The following is an 18,735-nucleotide window of genomic DNA, read 5'->3' on the forward strand; positions in this document are numbered from 1 at the left end:
TCCCTTCCGCCTTGCACTTCCCAGGTGAGGCAATGCCTCGCCCTGCTTCAGCTCTTGCTGGTCGGGCTGCAGCTGCTGACCAGCACCGATTGTCCGGCAGTCCCCAGTGAGGTGACCCCAGTACCTCAGTTGAAAATGCAGAAATCACCGGTCTTCTGTGTCGCTCGCGCTGGGAGTTGGAGACTGGAGCTGTTCCTATTCGGCCATCTTGCTCTGCCGGATGGCTTTCAAAATAGAATATTCAAGAGCTAAGAGAAACACAAGAAAAAATTTAATAAGGTTTATTCATATAAAGATAAAAGCCATAAAAGATTAAACCATTTAATATTTAGAGGAAAATAAAGGATGAAGCTGTAAATAAAAGCAAACATTATAAGAAACGTGTAGACCAATATGAATCAGAAGGAAGCTGGTATATCTACCTTGGTTAATATTAAGCAAAATAAACCTTAAAATGAAAAACAGTATTTAAGAAAGAGGGTCACTACATAAAAGGTTCAATTCAAAATGTTTGTGTACTTAATAAAATAGCTTCAATATATAAAACAAGAATTAATACAGGGAGAAATTGATTATTTGCTGTCAACCACAGGAAGAAATGTTTACATCTCTTTTGTTTATTGGTTAGCCAAGCAGGCAGTTCAGAAGATTTGAATAGCATAATTGTCAGTTTTAGATCTTATGGACATACACAGAATTATTTAACAACTAGAGAACACATGTGCTTATCAGACATGTATGAGAAAGTTACAAAAATTTGATACATACTAGGCCATGAGTCAAATTTCAGTAAATTTCAAAGAATGGATATTTCTGATCACAATAAAAAGAGGTAAGAGTTAGAAGTTAATAACAAAGAAATAAGTTTTGAAATCTCTCATTTTTAGAAATTGAAGTATATACTTTTAAATAGCATAGATCCAAAAATAATACAGATTAAAAATGCGTAGAACTAAATAATAATGTAATCACTTTATATCAAAACCCATAGAATGTACAAAATCAAGGTTTTATAGGAAGTTTCCTTCATTTTTTTTAAATAGAAAAACAAGCCTAAAAGTTATCTAAATAGCCAACTTAAGAAAAGTAAAATAAATTCAAGGAAAATACCAGGAAAGAAGATACCAACAGAAAGCGGTGACTTGATAAAACCATCAAGGATTAATATGGCCTGTCAGTCTTTTGAAAAGACAGCAAAATAAACACACTTTCAAAATCTGATCTTTGAAAAGTAAGAAAAAGTGGGCCAGGTGCAGTGACTCACACCTGTAATCCCAGCACTTTGGGAGGCTGAGGTGGGTGGATCACCTGAGGTCAGGAGTTCAAGACCAGCCTGACCGACATGGAGAAACACCATCTCTACTGAAGTTAGCAGGGTGTGGTGGTGCATGCCTGTAGTCTCAGCTACTTGGGAGGCTGAGGCAGGAGAATTACTTGAACTTGGGAGGCGGAGATCCCGGTGAGGTGAGATTGCGCCATTGCATGCCAGCCTGGGCAACAAGAGTGAAACTCCATCTCCCAAAAAAAAAAAAAAAACGGTAAGAGAAGGCATGAATACATATTATAAAAGAGAAGAGGGACATAGATACAGATATATCTGATATTTAAAAGAAATTTTAGGAGAATGACAATATTTTATAATCAGTAAATCTAAAAAGCTGAATAATAGAAAAATTCTCAGAAAAAAATGTAAGCTGTTAAAAATGACTCAGAAGAAACAGTTTTAGCTATCCTAAAACCATTAGAGTAGTTTTTTAAAAAATCTTCTGGGGCCGGGTGCAGTGGCTCACACCAGTAATCCCAGCACTTTGGGAGGCTGAGGCAGGTGGGTCACCTGAGATGGGGAGTTTGAGACCAGCCTCACCAACATGGTGAAACTCTGTCTCTACTAATGGGTCTACTGATGGATCTGGCCAAATCAAATGGAAAACTTTCTGGAAAGGATTCACGATTGCAGATGCCATTAAGAACATATGTAGTTCGTGGGAGGAGGCCAACATTCATACAGGTTTGGAAGAAATTGATTCCAACCAACCCTCACGGATGGCTATTGGAAGGTTTCAAGGCCTCCGCAGAGGAAAGAGCTGCAGGTGTGGTGGAAATAGCGAGAGAATTAGGAGTGGAGCCTGAAGATGACTGAATTGTGGCAACCTCAGGATGAAACGCGAACAGATGAGGAGTTGCTTCTTACGGATGAGCAAAGAAAGTAGTTTCTTGAAATGGAATCTGCTCCTGGAGAAGATGCTGTGAAGGTTGTTAAAGTGACTTTAAAATCCAAGGATTTAGAAGATTCCGTAAGCTAAGCTGATAAAGCACTGGCAGGGTCTGAGAGCATCAACTTCAGTTTCAAATGAAGTTCTGCGAGTACAGTGCTATCCAACAACATTGCATGCTGCGCAGAAATCTTCCGTGAAAGGAAGAGTCCGTTCATGTGGCAAATTTCATTGTTGTCTTATTTGAGGAATTGCCACAGCCAGTGCAAACTTCAGCAACCACCACCCTGATCAGTCAACAGCCGTCAACATTAAGACAAGACCCTCTACCAGCAAAAAGATTGAAAATTGCTGAAGACTCAGATGATTGTTAACACGTTTTTAAAGTATTTTTAAATTACAGTATGTACATTGTTTTTTAGACATACTACTAGTTGCACACGTAATAGACTTACTATAGTGTAAACATCACTTTTCTATGAACTGGGAAACGCAAAATTTCATGTAGCTCACTTTGTTGTGGTATTCACTTGATTGCCCAGGTCTGGAACCAAGCCCTTGTGCTGTCTCTGAGTTGTGCCTGTAGTTTCCTATCTAGTTTCCTATGTGCTTCATATCCTCAAGTGGAAAGGGCTTTGGAATCAGATCTGGGATTGAGTCTTGGTGCCCCCCAAGCTGTGTGTGATGTTAGGCAAATCCTTTAACCCTTCTGAGCAAAAGAAATGTGTCGTCAGTCACTAAAATTTTGTGCTGGTTTGTTACACAGCTCTAGATAACAGGGGCACCCAGACCAACAGAGAAATACAAATCACTCTCAAATCTGAAAACAGCTGGTTATGCCCCCCTTGCCTTTGTGAGACCTTTAGTGCCCTGGTATTTACTGCTAATTGGTTGTTTTATTCCAGGAACTTAAATAATTAAGATCTTTCTATTTTGTGTTCTGTATTTTAGTCATATAAATACCTCTGCTCTTTTGGTCTGCCCTTAAGTGTAAATCAGGAGTCAGACAGGCTTTTGCAGTCACCTTGGGGGCCTCAGTCACAGCACAGAGGTTCTGTAACTGTGGATGGTTGTTTGATATTATAAAGCGTTCTGGTTCTCGGTATCAGAGGAAGCATGTTGAGGCATAAGGCAGTTTGCAGATATCTTCCAGGTGCCTTGGGTTTCAGCTGAAGTGATGGAGAGTGAACTGTTGTCTCAGGAGCCTTATGTTACTAACATAATTGGAAGGTGGTCCTTTGCATGATTGTAAATGGGGTCTGTGCTTCATCAATAAGCTTTTGGATAAGAAGCGTCCATCACAGTGGTTCTCTCATTTGCCAGGGCAGAACAGAAAATGAAGTATCCCAATAATTGCATTATAGTTTCCTTCTTGTGGACAAGAAAGCAATGTGGTATAATTAGGTTTGATTGGAGTGCACATTTCCGGTAAGATCTGAAATTAATGATGTTGCTATAGTGACACATCTGCGGCCACCAGTGCGTGAAACATAAAGCAGTTCATTCGACAGGCGTAGACATCTGTGAGCTGCAAGGATGCAGAGCATATTGACACTGACCAGAAATACTCGACGCCGGCTGATGAATGAACAAATGATGCTGAAACAGGAGGACAGATAATTTGTACTTAATCTGCTGGGAGAACTTTCATCTTCTCACTGGTTGCATTTGACAATGCCATTGTTTAAAGAACAATGCTGCAGAGAACTCATAAATTTTAAAACTTAACTCAGGGTGCAGCCTATTAAAGCAATACATTAATTCCTTTGTTAGGGAGGTTTTACCTTCATGTAGAACAAAGCCGTTACTAAAAACACCCACTAAAACAACAGGTTTGTAGGACTCACATTTTAATTATAGCATCCATTACCCAAAATGCCGTGTTGTTCACAATTGAATCACATGTAAGTTTCACAAGACGGCATCATCATGACGGGGAAAGCTGTTTTCCCAGTTTGTAAGGGCAGCCAAGCACGACATGTGTGCTGGCGAGTGCATACAAGGCAAGCAGATCTCACAGGTAAGACTTGGAAATGTTTTTTAAACCAAAGGGCAACTATAGTGTCTTATGCATGATGCTAATAACCGGGTATTCAGTTACAACAAACGTGAGTAGCCATACTGGTACAGTTTTTACTAATGTGTGTCCTTGGATATGAGTGCTGTAATTAACATTTTGGGGGTGTTTGGGCCAGTTGAGATATTAACACATGCAAATACTTAACTGATGCGTACAGTACTGAGAATCTTAATGTTTAGAGAAAGCCTGATTCACAGAGACTGTATTTGACTTTAAATATAATATTGACTTCACTTTAAACAGTATCATTGACTTTGAATACATTTGGCTTCACTTTAAAAAGTGTCAAATAATTTCAAAAGTCAAAGCATACTTTAAAGATTGGTAAATTAGTCTTATCACTTAAGTTTTGTTTCCGTTTCTTGTAAGGTCTAAGTAAGTTTGTGTTTTGATACACCCGTTGGTTATGTGTGTGTATGACTTTAACTAGAATCTTCACAAGAAAGTTTCTTGCTCTAGGTGCGTGGCATATCCCAGTGTTACCTTTGTTTATATATGAAAATCACTGGCTCCCTCTTGTATGTTGGTGTGGTAGAGTTTAGGGGTGAGGCCAATTCACAATTCAGGAGTATCTGGTCTGAAACCTCTGCAGCTGTGTCTCAGACGCTGTCTCCTTCACTCAGTCATGGATCACATCTGTTGTCACTCTGTGAATGATGCCTGCAGGACTTTTTCCCTAGAAATTAATTTCCTCTTTGCCTGCTCTGCTCATTATAGTCCCAAAAAAACTCTTTTTCATTAAAGAGCTGCAGCTTTTTTTTTTTTTTTTTAAAGAAATCGGAAACCTTTTGTCAAAAGACATTTTCTGTCTATATAGCTGCATACCATAACCGAGTCTGCCATCATTCTCTTTGAGGTGACGGCACTCTTACTCTCTGGCTGCATTCGTTCCTCCCTTTTTCAGAGCTTCCAATTTCGGGGCATATTAATTTCTGTCGTATTAAAATGACAAAAGTTGTAGAAATCATCAGTGTTTGAAATCATGGAGAGCATTTGAGGTAAGATTTGAGAAATAATTTGTATTACAGACTGCGTTATCTACTACTGCACAAGAGAGGAAGGAAAGTCCGAAATTAGCAAGTAATGAAATAAAAAAATCATCAAGATTTAAAAAATGTTTTTGGGTTTCATCTTCGTATGTGAAGAAACATGTGCTACTCACCTGAAGGAATGTCTGCATAAGTATTGCAGTTTCTTTAACCGAATAAGGTGTGATTACATTTATTCACATGGACAGAATAACAAACCCAAAAACTTTATCGTTCATTTGGTGAAAAATGTTAGTCATTTATTTGAATATATCAGTTTTAAGCTACTGATAACATGATTGATTAGCAACAGAAACATTTTAGAAGATGCATAGCTAGTAATACCACGTGTTCGTTTGATTTAAGTGATCACCTGTCAGGATACATCATTCTCATATTCAACTCTCACCATAATCTAACTTTAAAACATTCTCATCACCCCAGAAAGCAACCTTGGCACTCCCCATCCTTCCCCTTCCACCTCCCGTGGCCTGAGGCAGCCCCTGGTTACTTTCTGTCTCTGAGGACTTGCCTGTCCTGGGCGTTCCACGTAAATGAGTCAGATGTATGCAGTCCCTGCCGGCCTCCTTCACCGGCATATACTCTTACAGGTTCATGCATATTGTAGCGTGTATCAGTGCCTCATTCTGTTTATTGCCAAATAATATTCCATCGTGTGGATACACCACACTTTTTTTTACCCATTCATAAGGTGATGGACATGGGTTGTTTCTACTTTTTGCCTATTACAACTAATGGTGCTGCGAGCATTCAAGGCTCTAGCCAATAGTCAGGCAAGAGGAAGAAGGCGGCATCCACCTTCTAAAGGAGAGCAGAGCTCTGTGTGTGTGTGACGTGGTCATGTCCGTAGGAAATCCTCAGGAGTCAGCCAGCCCTCTATTAATAAAGGGGTTTGGTAAGATCGTAAGACACAAGATCAACACACAAGAATGAAATTGTATTTCTGTATGCTAACAATGAACTATCCAGAGATAGAATTAAGAAAACAATTGTATTTACAGTGCATCAAAAAATATTTCATTGTGTTCAGATGGCAACAATTCTGGTCTCTTTGATCTATAGGTTTTATGTAATGCCTATTAAAATCCCAGCTACCTTTGCATAAATTGGCAAGCTGATTCTGAAATTCACATAGAGATACTAGGGATTCAGCATGGCTACAGCAATCTTGAAAAACAAAGTTAGAGGACTTGCAACTCCTGATTGCTTCTTAAAAAAAAAAAAGAAAAGACTTATGCTTCTGAGGAATGTGGGCTGTGCAGTGGGGGGTGGGCGAAAGATGTGAGGTTGGGGGTTTGTTTTGTTTTGTTTTTGAAACAGAGTCTTGCTTTGTCACCCAGGCTGGAGTGCAATGGTGCAGTTGTGGGGTCACTGAAGCCTTGACCTCCTGGGCTTAACTGATCCTCGTGCCTCAGCACCCAAAGTTCTGGGATTACAAGCATGAACCATTGCACCTGGCAGCAGCTCCTGGTTTCAAACCCTAATACAAAGCTACAGTAATCAGGACAATGTGGTATGTGGTGCAGGCATAAGGATAGACACATAGATTGATGGACTAGAAGTGAGAGGCCATAAATAAATCCAGACACTTATGGTCATTGGGTTTTCAACAAGGATGCCAAGATAATTCTATGGAGAAAGAATAGTCTTTTCAACAGATGGTGCTGGGCAACTAGATATCCCATGCAAAAAATGAAGTTGGATAATGATCCCACTTGTACCCAAAAGCTAACTCAAAATGGATCATAGACCTAAATACAAGCACTAAAATTATAGTATTTTTTAATTACTCAGCTTTGAGAAAGTATTCTAAATTTGTTGTACAGTTTGAATGTTTGCCCCCTCCAAAGCTCCTACTGAAATGTCATTCCCAGTGTGACACTATAAAGAGGTGGGGCCTGTAAGAGGCAAGTGGGTCGTGAGGGATCTTGAGGGATCTGCTCTCATGAATGAGCGAATCTACCCATGGATTAATGGGTGAATGGATCAGTGGGTTTTCATGGAGTGTTAGTTGTCGCAAGAGTGGGTCTGTTATGAAAGCCAGTTTGGCCCTCATGAGCCTGCTCCCACCGTGGGGTGGCCTGCAGTGCCTCGGGACTCCACAGAGAGTCCCCATCAGCAGAAAGGCCCTGACCAGATGCCGCACCTCAGCCTTGGACTTTCCAGCCTCCAGAACTGTAAGAAATAAATTCCTTTTTAAAATTAATTACCCAGTCTCAGGTATTTGGTTATAGCAACAGAAAATGGACTAAGACAATTCTCCATTTCATTCTCCCTGGCTCCAGTTAAGTAACTGAATAGACTTTTGGGTATCTACCGAGATACAAAGCTTTATAAACATAACTCAAAAGGAGAAATAGTTCAAACCTAAGTTTCAGTTATCTTTTAAATTATTTTCAACCATTAGATGCATAAATGCACAGATATTATATTCAGTATTTTAGCATCACCTTGTATGTTTCTGTGATAGCTATCTGGTCTCCAGTATTTCAAGGCGTCTTTGCGTACATGTAGAATTCCTCTCAGTTTTCCCCAAGCAGCAGTAAGAAGCAAAGTATAATAGCATAGCTGAAGTTGGGAATCTCAGCACTTGAAATGCTACCACCAAACTGAAAAAGGCCATCTAACTAAAGCACTGGATTAAAATAGTGGTTTAAAATCCCAGATTTACTGACTAGAGTCTGTGAATGGAGTGATTATAAATGATGTAACTTTGTTTTTGGAAAACATCTGTTGTCCATGTGGATTTATTGCATTTAGAAATGCCAGGGTTTTCTTCTCCAGAAAAAGATGCCCCAAAGTCAATGATATGTGCCTCAACTATATGCCACTTTCAACCCATGATGAATTTCTGGGCTAGGAATCGATTGTGGGTGGCTCTTTACCTCAGAGGAGGCAGTGACCAGACACCCTGCTTCCTGATGGGAGGACACTCCCCGCACTGGGGCAGTGTCCACAGAACCTCACCTTACCAACTTTGCCCAGCCGTGGCTCACAGGAAACACAGGGCCCACAGGCACAGGAGAAATGGCCAATGGCCAAGTGCAGATTGTGGGAACTGAAACCGTCAGTCCAGGTTCTTTGACAAATCAGTTTCAAGGAAGAAAGAGATGGAGGAGAAAGCTGTAGAGTAAAAGAGGCTCGAAAGACCTTTCTTGGATCCATACTTCTGACAAGCAGTATAAAAACTATGACACATGAGACACCTGGAAATTAGAACCATGACTTCTGTTTGACATGGAGGAGTTGTTGTGGCTTTCTGTTGTGATAATATTTCGGTTCTGTTTAAAGTATCTTTCTTTCACAAATGATACTGATGTGCCCATGGTTGAAATGATATGGCTCAGATTAGTTTCAGCAGCACCAAGAGGAGGAGTGAGGTGGGGGCTCAGGTGAAAAAGCTGCCCCAGGTCCGTGTTGCCAGAAAGGAGCGATGGCCACGGGGCTTTCAGGAGACTGTCTGTCTTCTTGAGGTAATTCAACATTTCCTTTTGAAAATATAGAAGGAGTGAAAAAGCATACATTCCTGGATTTAAGTTCCTTGCATTTCATATCTCTCAAATTTACATACAGAAATCACATTTTCTGTTGGTTTTGGTTTTATTCCAGCTACAGGCATGTGTGTGCATCCATGCGTGCAAGCGCACACACACACAGACAGACACACAGCAAGGTTGATGCCCCACCTACCATGAGGGGTTTCTCGTGTGTATTCCACATGTTGAAATGGTATTATTACCAGAAAAGTGGAAATTTTGACCATTAGACACCCAAAATCAACATTTCACTGTTCAAATCAACTGCCCTACTAAAGCATTGGAAATACATTGGTCTAGCAAAGTGAAATTGGCATATAATTATGTTTATAACCATCTTACTCACTGATTTCCTCTAAGAAAACTGTGTTATTTAAAATCTGTTATAAAGTTTCATATCCAGAAAACTTTAATCTTTTACCGTCTACAGTTTTTCTCATTCCTTTTTGGCCCACTGTGTAAGTGAAAGGGGGTATTATGTCACGTCTGAGGGCAGAATGTATGTGATGTTTCAAGGATAATTTTCACACACGGCAAATTCCACGTATGCCAAGCCTCTGCTCCCATTTTCTTTTTAAATTTTTATATGTGTCATTAGAACAGCTTTCTTCACAATGCAGTGATGTTGCCTGTTGTTTCTGACAGCAGATACATTATATACTCAGGTATCACGTGGTCTGAATGTTCATCTCTCTCTAAAATCCCTGTGTTGAAACCAAGTCCCATATGATGGCATGGTACTAATTAAGAGAGGTGACTGGGTCATGGGGCAGAGCCCCCATGAATGGGATTGGTTCCCCTATAAGCAAGGTCCGAGGGAGGCACATTCCCTCTCCCACTCCCTGAGGATGCTGCGAGAAGGCTCCACCATGATGAGGGCCCTCATCAGACACCAAATCTCCTGGTGCCTCATCTTGCATTTCCCAGCTGCCAGAGCTATGAGAAGTAAACGTTTGTTGTTTATAAACCACAGGGTTTATGGGTTTTTTTTTTTTTTTTTTTAAAGACAGGTTCTCAGTCTTGCTCTGTGATTCAGGCTGGAGTGCAGTGCCGTGATCACAGCTCACTGCAGCCTCAAACTCCTGAGCTCAGTTGATCTTCCTGCCTCAACCTCACTAGTAGCTGAGACTACAGGTGTGTGCTGCCATGCCCAGCTACTTTTTGTATTCTTGATAGAGATCGAGTCTTACTCTGTTGCTCAGGCTGGTCTTGAACTCCTGGGCTCAAGCCATCCTCCTATCTTGACCTCCCAAAGTGCTGGAATGACAGGTATGAGCCATCATGTTATAGCAGCCCAGAAGGAGTGAGACAGGTATTAATAACTTAATAGCACATAGTTTCAAAAATCAATTACTATAAATTGTATGTTTTTTTCCTAAAGATCTTATGTGGCTTTAAATTTATCTGCATGTTCCCAAATGTGTGGTGAGCATCCTACGCTAGCTGCACTTTGCAACATCAATAACAAGGTAAAAAACAGATTTTTCAAATAAATCTCAATTATTTTTAAGGACAAGAAAGAACTAAATATAAAAGGTATCTTCCGGATTTTTGTATAATATTTCCAACTTTGGATTCCACACAGCAAATATTTTCATCCAGGGCAGAAACAGTAGTGCAGGTGTTTGATTTCTGTTTATAGCAGTCTTCTATATACCTCCCAGTATCCTGGTTTTGAAAATCAGGCTCATTATCGTACTTCTTTTTTAAAAATTTAAATCAGCAACTCTTTTGGCTGCTATTTAGGAGTCAGGTTCTGGGGATAGAGTTGGGATAATACAGACACTGCCTTCCTGGAGATTCCACTGCAGTGGGGGAGATGCATGCTCAGCAGCTAGAGACCGAGAGAGAAGACAGGGATGACCCACGGAGAAGACATAGAGACTACCCAGAGAGGAGACAGAGACGACCCAGACCCCACAGGGACCAGCCAGACGCAGCCCGCCGCTCTCATTGCACGTTATGAGGCACTCAGTAAATATTAAATACACATTTTATATGTTATGGGTTTTTTTGGTAATACATCTACTTTTTAGTGAGACAAGTGAGATGTGGAATTTCATGACGATCTATGTGGGTGTCCATTAGGACCATAGCTTGTCCTGTAGCTTAGTTATACTATATTTAGATGTAGGAGTTTGTACTTTCCAGGTCAAAAATTCTCTTCTTAATAGAGAAATTTGTTGCACTTTAAAATACATGATAGTATGTTTGGTTTAAGGAGATAAAATAGCTACTCAGGGACTCAGGATTTCATGTTTCGCCTTGCTAAGGCTCTACACTGTCGTGCAGTAATTATATCTAATGCTAGCCTGATCTGTAATTAGGAAGGAAACACCGCAGTGACCTTAACGGAACAGGCATGGGTATAAAGAGCAGGAAAGGATGCAGAAAAGCATCCGACAGATGTAGCCCTCCTACATGATTTAGGAAGAAGACTCAGAAAACAAGGACTAGAGGGGAACATCCTCAGCTTGCTGAAGAGAATCTTAAAGACCCAAGGCTGAGGCGTCACTCCATGTGATGGAGACGCATGCTTTCCCCAGGTCAGGAAGGAAGCCCCGGTGCTTGCCCAGCACTCCAGCACTCTTGGATAGTGCAGTACGGTAAGAAAGGGGAATACAAGGCATGGATATCAGAAAGGAAGAAATCAAGTTAAAATTAAAGAAAGAAAACTGTCCCTCTCTGCAGATGGCATAATTATCTACCTAGAAAATCCAAGGAATGTGCAAATAATTCTGTGAAGCAGTGAGTTCGGCAGGGTCAAGGGTAGACTGACCACATGCAGAAACCAATTGTATATCCACACTTGCAGTGAATATGTGCCAGCTGAAATGAAAAGTGCAGTGTCGTTTATAATTCCTTGAAAAAAGAGCAGTACTTTGCTGTGAATCTAATATAAAATGTGTGGGACTTGTGGGCTGAAAACTACGTAACACTCATGAAAGGAACCAAAACAGGACGAAATAAACGGAGAGGGTGAGTTTGCTCATGGACCTAAAGTCTCCACACACTAAAAATGTCACTTCTCTTTTCGCCATTCAGGTTTAATTCAGTTTCTATCAAGATTTGTTTTGTAGATAAGATTATTTCTGAATTTGTTTTTAAGGCAAAGGAGCAGGATAGCTAAAGTGATTTTGACAAAGACGAAAGTTGAAGGACTCGTTACCAGATTTCAAGACTTAAATAAGCTGCAGTCATCAAGACTGTGTGGTATTGGGGGATATGTCAATGGATACAGAACCTAGAAAATGGCATTGCACCAAAGAGGATATGGGAACAGAACATCAGTATGAGGAAAGACATTCCTCCTTCGCAAGAGGCAGAGTGGCTGTCCCATAGTCACTTCAGACTCACCATCTGTGTCATCTCCCCTTCTCCCAAAGCTGTCTACTTTCTTAATTCCTGTTTCTTGTTGAGGGCCGGCCTCCCTGAGCGAGGCAGTCAGCCTGAGCTGCTCTTCGAGGTCTCGGATCCAGAGCTCCACATTCAGTTCCCAAGTCCAGTTGATGCTCTTTTCTAGGCTTCTGAAGGTTTCATGCATTTGCCTCTTCCTTTCTATCTTGATGCCTGCTGCCACATCATCCTTCACTTAGACCTTGATACCAGCTTTCTCCCCTACATTTGACCCCCACCACTCTGTCCTTAGAATAATGCCTCAGTTAACTCTGTTACCTGGATGGGGCCCATCCAGAATGAAGCCTGGCTCTGTATGCCCTCTTGGTGGACAGGAGACTCTGCTTTGCTGTGCTCCCTTAATGGGACCCAGAGAGCCCCTCACCCACTCCTCGCGCTCCAGCCCCTTCTCTTGAGTGTGTCTTTTCCATTCACAGGCATTTGTCTTTGCTCCCAGACCCATGTGCGAGCCAAGAACATACAGCTCCCTCTTCCTGGAGCGCTTCTCTTGTGGAAACCACTAGTAAATTCATATTCTTCAAGTCACAGGTCAGATGCCACCACTCCTGGGAGCAGTCCCTGCCCCCTCTCTGCGGTCTCCTGTGACGGCACCTTGCAGACCCTGCATTAGTGCCTCTCAGTAGCATGATCTCTTGCAGTCTCTCTCCCCATTATGCTGTGGGGTTCTTTAGGAAAGGAGCCCTCACCCTCTTTGTGTTTGGGGCACTTTGTGCATTGTCTTCCTCATTTTTTTCAGTATCCATGCAACATATGAGGTGTATTCCATATTTTATGGGTGAATAAACTGAGGCTTGGAGAGCTTAAATCAACTCTTACGAAGTTCTGAGGCCTGCAGGTTACAGCAGGATTTGGACCCAGGGTTATCTACTCCCAAGCTCAATGGGTAGTGATGCCTTTTCATGAGAATACACAAATTCTCAGTTAACTTGATATTTATGGGAATGTGGGAATCACTGTCTGAAGAACCGTAGCTCCTGCTGCACACGGGCAGCTCTCCGGTGCCCTGTGCTGGGCCACGAGGAGCAGCTGAAGGCCGGGCTGTGCAGAGCCTTGTCTCCATCTTAGGAGTGGATGCTTACATTTGTAAGCAGTGGCAAGGCACAGGTGGTCACTAAAAGCAGTGCACCAGAATGAGGAGGTGTTTGTCTTCGGAAATAGCATTGCTGGGAAGATAGGTTAAAGAATGTTGGAGCTGAGCTCAGGAAGCCACGGAAGAGGCTGCGGTCAGGACGCGCGGTGAGAGGGCAGAGTGAAGGCGCTTCAGGAGGGGCTCACTCCGTGTCTGAGGTGGGATTAAGAGGATGAAAACATTTGGGAGGTGGTTGAATCCAGAAAGTGAGGAAAGGATGGTGGTGGTGATAGTGGCTGCAGAAGAGCAGCTCCCATTTGTCCAGGACTGATTGGGTCAGGCGTGTCACCTGGGTGCCCTCATGTCATCCTTGGACCACGCTGCAGTGCTTGCACAGTGAGGAGGCTGAGTGGGAGGTCTTGCCCTTCTCGGTGAAGGTACCCGTCGGGAGAGGCCAGAGGGGCCAGACAGGCCCCTTTCGGATGTCTCAGCGGGTGCTGAGGGCCAGAGAGGTGTAGGCTGTTGAGGGAGAGCGAGGTTGGGCTGTGGGTTGCATGTGGGTTGCGGTGAGGACACAAACCCGTTTGTGAGGACACTGAGACTTGAGCCAGGGGCTGGGGGGCCGTGGACAACAGCACCTGGCATCCCAGTGGAACTTCTGCACTTGCAGCTGACTCCACACCCAGAGCCTGTCACAGCTGCCCAACAAACATGCCGAGCGAGGACTGGATGGAAAATGAAATGCTATTTCTTTCTTTAGGGTTCTTTGCCTACTTGCATAAAGTCGTTTAAAATCCTAAAGAAATAATTGTTCATTCTTGGTAAGAGCTATACAGGTGTTCGTTATAATATTCTTTTAACTTTACATATGAAATTGTTCGTAATAAAAAAGTTGGATTTTAAAAAGTGGCATTAATCATAGTCCTGTTTACAAATGGCATAGGATTTATGCCTCATTACAATTCCCCACCCTAAATTATCATGCTTCACACTCAGTGTAAGAAAAAAAAGTCTAAAGGAAATACTTTTGTTATCTCAATCTGCTAAATAACATGTTTTTAATTTAGCACATTTGTTAAATAATTTTTCAGAGAGGTGCTTACTTAGGCACACATAATAGAGGTAAACTTTGTAGTTACCCTAATATGAATTAATGGAAGGTTTCATTATCTTTTAACTGTTGGCAATGATATAACTATCATTTTTCATCTCACATTTTTGCTATTTAAAGCACTCATAGGCCAGGTGTGGTGACTCACGCCTGTTATCCCAGCAGTTTGGGAGGCCAAGGCGGACAGATCACCTGAGGTCAGGAGTTCCAGACCAGCCTGGCCAACATGGTGAAACCCCAGCTCTACTAAAAATACAAAATTTAGCCGGGCGTGGTGGCACGCATCTGTAATCCCAGCTACTGGGGAGACTGAGGCAGGAGAATCACTTGAACCCTGGGAGGCAGAGGTTGCAGTGAGCCAAGATTGTGCCACTGCATTCCAGCCTGGGCAACAGAGTGAGACTCTGTCTCAGAAGACAAACAAAAATATAAAGCACTTGCAGAACTTCATTATGTTATTCAGAGACCAAATTGCTGCTAACTGCATTATTTAATATAGCCTAGTATTTTAAGTTAATTATACTTATTTAACAAGGGTAGCATGACAAAATAAAAAGGTTTAAACTACCTCTCATGTAATTTTGATGATTTTGTTTCCACTTAGATTTATGAAACTTGGAGACATTGTTTCAAGGTACACAGTGCACAGCCAGTTTAAAGGTGCTTCATAAAATGTTGTGGAAGGCAAAATCCATAAAACTGACAGGTATCTCAGGTAGATAGTTAGCTGCTATTTGGAATTTCTAAAACTTTATTATATCTCTCTTAAGAGAATTCATCAAAACAATCTCTAAAATAGTAATTGTAAGCTGTATTTTCCTTCTCTTTTAAAGTAAGTGCTGTGTCCTGATGGAAGGCTCTGAGCCAGGTGACCTATTGTGCTGTGATCCTAACTGATGTCTTGGGATTAACTCTGTGCTCTAGTCCTCATGCCATTAGAGGGTACCATAGACATGAAAATGGTTTGGGTTATATTCCAGTACCACGCATGCCAAAGAACATAAAAATGAGTGAATATTTTTATGGATGTTTTGCAACCATGTGAAAAGTCCAACTTTTATTGCAATCGATTGGCTGTGTCATTGTTCATACTCAGATTTATAACGTCGTCAGTATCTGTGGATAACCCTTCTTGGACGTGCTGTGAAATAAGTACAGAACCCCCCTGCCCCGCTCCCGGGACAAGGGAGAAGGTGAAAGCACCACATTGCAACATGTTGTGAAACAAATGCAGAATCCACCCCTCCCCCGGACAAGGGACAAGGTGAAAAGCACCACGCAGCATCACAGCACATTGTGATCTAAGTGCAGACACCACCTCGCCCACCTCTGGGGCAAGGTGGAAGCACCACGCATGGCAGCTCGCTACATACATATCCAGAGGGTATTTCAGCGTCCCTGTGCTACTTCGCTTCTATAAAGCCAAATAAATTAAACATGCATATGTAATATGTGTATTTTTAGGTTAAGTGAGATCTCTTTGTCACCTAATACATGGCCCAACTTTTCTGGCAGTCCTCCTAAGTAAGCACTGTGGTCCTTCTGCCTTGGTCCACTGAGGAGCAGGCGTTGGGGAAGCACATTCAGATAACCCAGTATTTGGAAAATACTAAAGAAAAGCCGTCCTCTGTTTCACAGACCTCCGGTCTGTCATTCCAAGGGATGCCCATAGATGCTAAGGATTAAACACATCTGAAATATCCGTTTCTGTTCAGCTAAAAAGACCTAATTTTTTGAAATAGGTTTTTAAAAAAAGTTAATGGACACCCTCATTTGGGGCACGTTGATGTCTTTTTCAGGCAGTGTTCTATATTGTAATTATAAAGGTGGCGACTCAGTTTTCTAGTTTTATGCCTGCCTCTTTCAGAACAGGCAAAAGTTGCATTTGTTCCAAATAACAGCTCTGAGCTGAAAGGCAAGGACTGGACTTTCCTCATATAACTGGAGCCTTCCCGTTATTAAACGTTGTTAGGGGCTGGGTGCGCAGTGGCCCATGTCTGTAATCGTAACACTTTAGGAGGCCAAGACAGAAGGATCCCTTGAGACTAGGCTGGGCAACGTAGGGAGTCCCTGCCTCTACAAAATACAAAAAAATTAGCTGGGTGTGGTGTCGTGCACCTGTAGTCCCAGCTATTCGGGAGGCTGAGGCAGGAGGATCAGTTGAGCTCAGGAGGTGGAGGCTGCAGTGAGCTGTGGTAATGCCACTGCACTCCAGCCTGCACAACACAGTGAGACCCAGTCTCAAAAAAAAAAAAAAAAAAAAAAACCCACAAAAATGTTATAAGAGTACCTTGACATGCTAGGGAGAAAATATCTTGTTCTTCCTGTTAAAATGAAAATAGTAGCAAGTAACAATCTTAATGCTACTTTGTATTATAGGGTGGGCATCCCAGCTGCTTCAGCACATGGATGTGCAGTGTGTGCGGTAGGAAAGCTGGGCCTTCCCTCAGGCCTTCTGCATTAATGTGTTTGCTGTTGTCCCCTTTATCCTAGGAACCCTCACCCAGAATGAAATGATATTTAAGCGGCTCCACCTGGGCACCGTGTCCTATGGAGCCGACACAATGGATGAGATCCAGAGCCATGTCAGGGACTCCTACTCACAGGTAAGTGGGTTCCTCCTGTATGGGATCTGCTTCCACACACATCCCGTGCCATGAGTCCACCCGAGCCTCGTGTGTTCCCATCTGTAAATTAGCACACTTCTCGGTGGTCTTAACATCCTGCTACTTCAGTCATCCATTCGAATATACGAATCAGGAAATCGTCTTTGATGAGCATTTCTACATGAGTGAAATCGTAGAAGGCATAGTGTGCTTAAGTCATTTATTCATATTACATTTTACTAGTGAGTTATTTGTAAAAAATTATTCAGTAAACATTGTATTTGAAGCATATTCAGTAGGATACTACACCAATATGTTTTCTAACAGTCCTGTTTTTCTCTGTAATAAAACGTTCTCATAGTTTTAAAGGTAAATTCTTTTTTTTTGCCTTTTCAGTGGACGAAAGTAGACACCGTAGTGTTAGGAACCTCGTATCTGTCACTCACCTTCCTGTCATCAGTGCCCAGGTGGTGATGTTTCATCTGGAGGTTTTCTTCATTATTATTCTATCACGACATGAAGCTCAAATACCACATTCTTTCACCTGTAAATATTTATTCTGTGCCCCGAATAGATAAGGACTCTGCCTTTCATGGGGCCGAAGCTCTCTGAAGTTCTGAGAACGGGAATTAGAGGTTGAGTATCCCTTATTTAAAATGCTTAGGACCAGAAGTGTTTTGGATTCTGGATTTTTTTCAGATTTGGAATATTTGCATTATCCTTACTGGTTGAACACCTCTAATCCCTTATCTGAACATCCTTTTGAGCATCCATGGCGTTCAAAAAGCTTTGAGTTTTGGAACATTTCCGATTTTAGATTTTTGGATCAGGGATACTCAACCTGTATTTGCTTTTAAAGCAGGATTTAGCCTAGAGGCTGTAGCACTTGCCGGAGATTTTATAGGCAGTGGGTTGTGTACAGTCTGTCCATGGCCCCAAGTCATCCTAACAACCGCATTCCGGCAGTAGGCACCTCAGAGCCACCACATGGAGCACAGCCCTGGCCCCGGGAGTGTTTCCTTGTCATTCATTTGCATTCTTTTTTGTGTGCCTGTCATAATTAGAAGTCACTGATTCAGTGTCATCAAACCTGGAGATCTGAGAGAATCAATTTAAGAGACTAGCAGACAAGGCTGCAGTGTGCGTCAGGAGTTTACACCTCCTGAGGCCCTTTTTCTGCTTGTTTGTTGTTTTATTTTGAATATAGTAATACACATAATAACGAGCTAAGGCCTATCAGGTTCAAAAGTGTACACAGCTCGCCTTGGGGGGTGACAGTTCCCAGCGTTGCACGGCACCACTGCCCAGACTTGCAGAGGCCACTCAGCCATGTCAGCTGTGGAGTCTAGGAGACTTTTTGAAACAAACAGTAATTTGTTTCAAACTTGATTTTTGCAGAGACTAGACTAAATGACACTTTCCCATTGCAGCGTTTCTACTCTTGACAACTCCAGAGTAGCGTTCAGTGGTCAGCATTGTATTCAGGTTTTTGAAAACCTTCTCTTTCTTGTATACTTGCTACCAGTCTGGCATAAGCTTTACTGTTGGCATGCTGTCAAATGGAAGGAGTCTCATATGTGTATGTATGTAGCATATGAAATGTTTATCCACACACATAAGCAAACAAACATGTATACACAGCCAAACACCTTAT

The 18,735-nt window shown here is 42.0% G+C and overlaps 1 protein-coding gene across 9 annotated transcripts in view; it reads left to right on the forward strand.

Annotated features, from left to right (window-relative positions):
- The window catches only part of ATP9B (ATPase phospholipid transporting 9B (putative)), a 302,593-nt gene that overhangs the window by 211,327 nt on the left and 72,531 nt on the right, over positions 1 to 18,735 (forward strand). For all 9 annotated transcript variants that reach the window (XR_004055661.1, XM_030925838.1, XM_030925840.1 and 6 more), the window contains one exon: positions 16,969 to 17,081. Coding sequence is in view for 8 of the 9 variants with exons in the window: in XM_030925838.1 (XP_030781698.1) it covers positions 16,969 to 17,081 (113 nt within the window). In the remaining variant the exon portion in view is untranslated. The remainder of the gene's footprint in view (positions 1 to 16,968; positions 17,082 to 18,735) is intronic.

The sequence above is a fragment of the Rhinopithecus roxellana genome, chromosome 21, assembly GCF_007565055.1.
Source record: "Rhinopithecus roxellana isolate Shanxi Qingling chromosome 21, ASM756505v1, whole genome shotgun sequence".
In the NCBI taxonomy this organism is placed as follows: Eukaryota; Metazoa; Chordata; class Mammalia; order Primates; family Cercopithecidae; genus Rhinopithecus; species Rhinopithecus roxellana.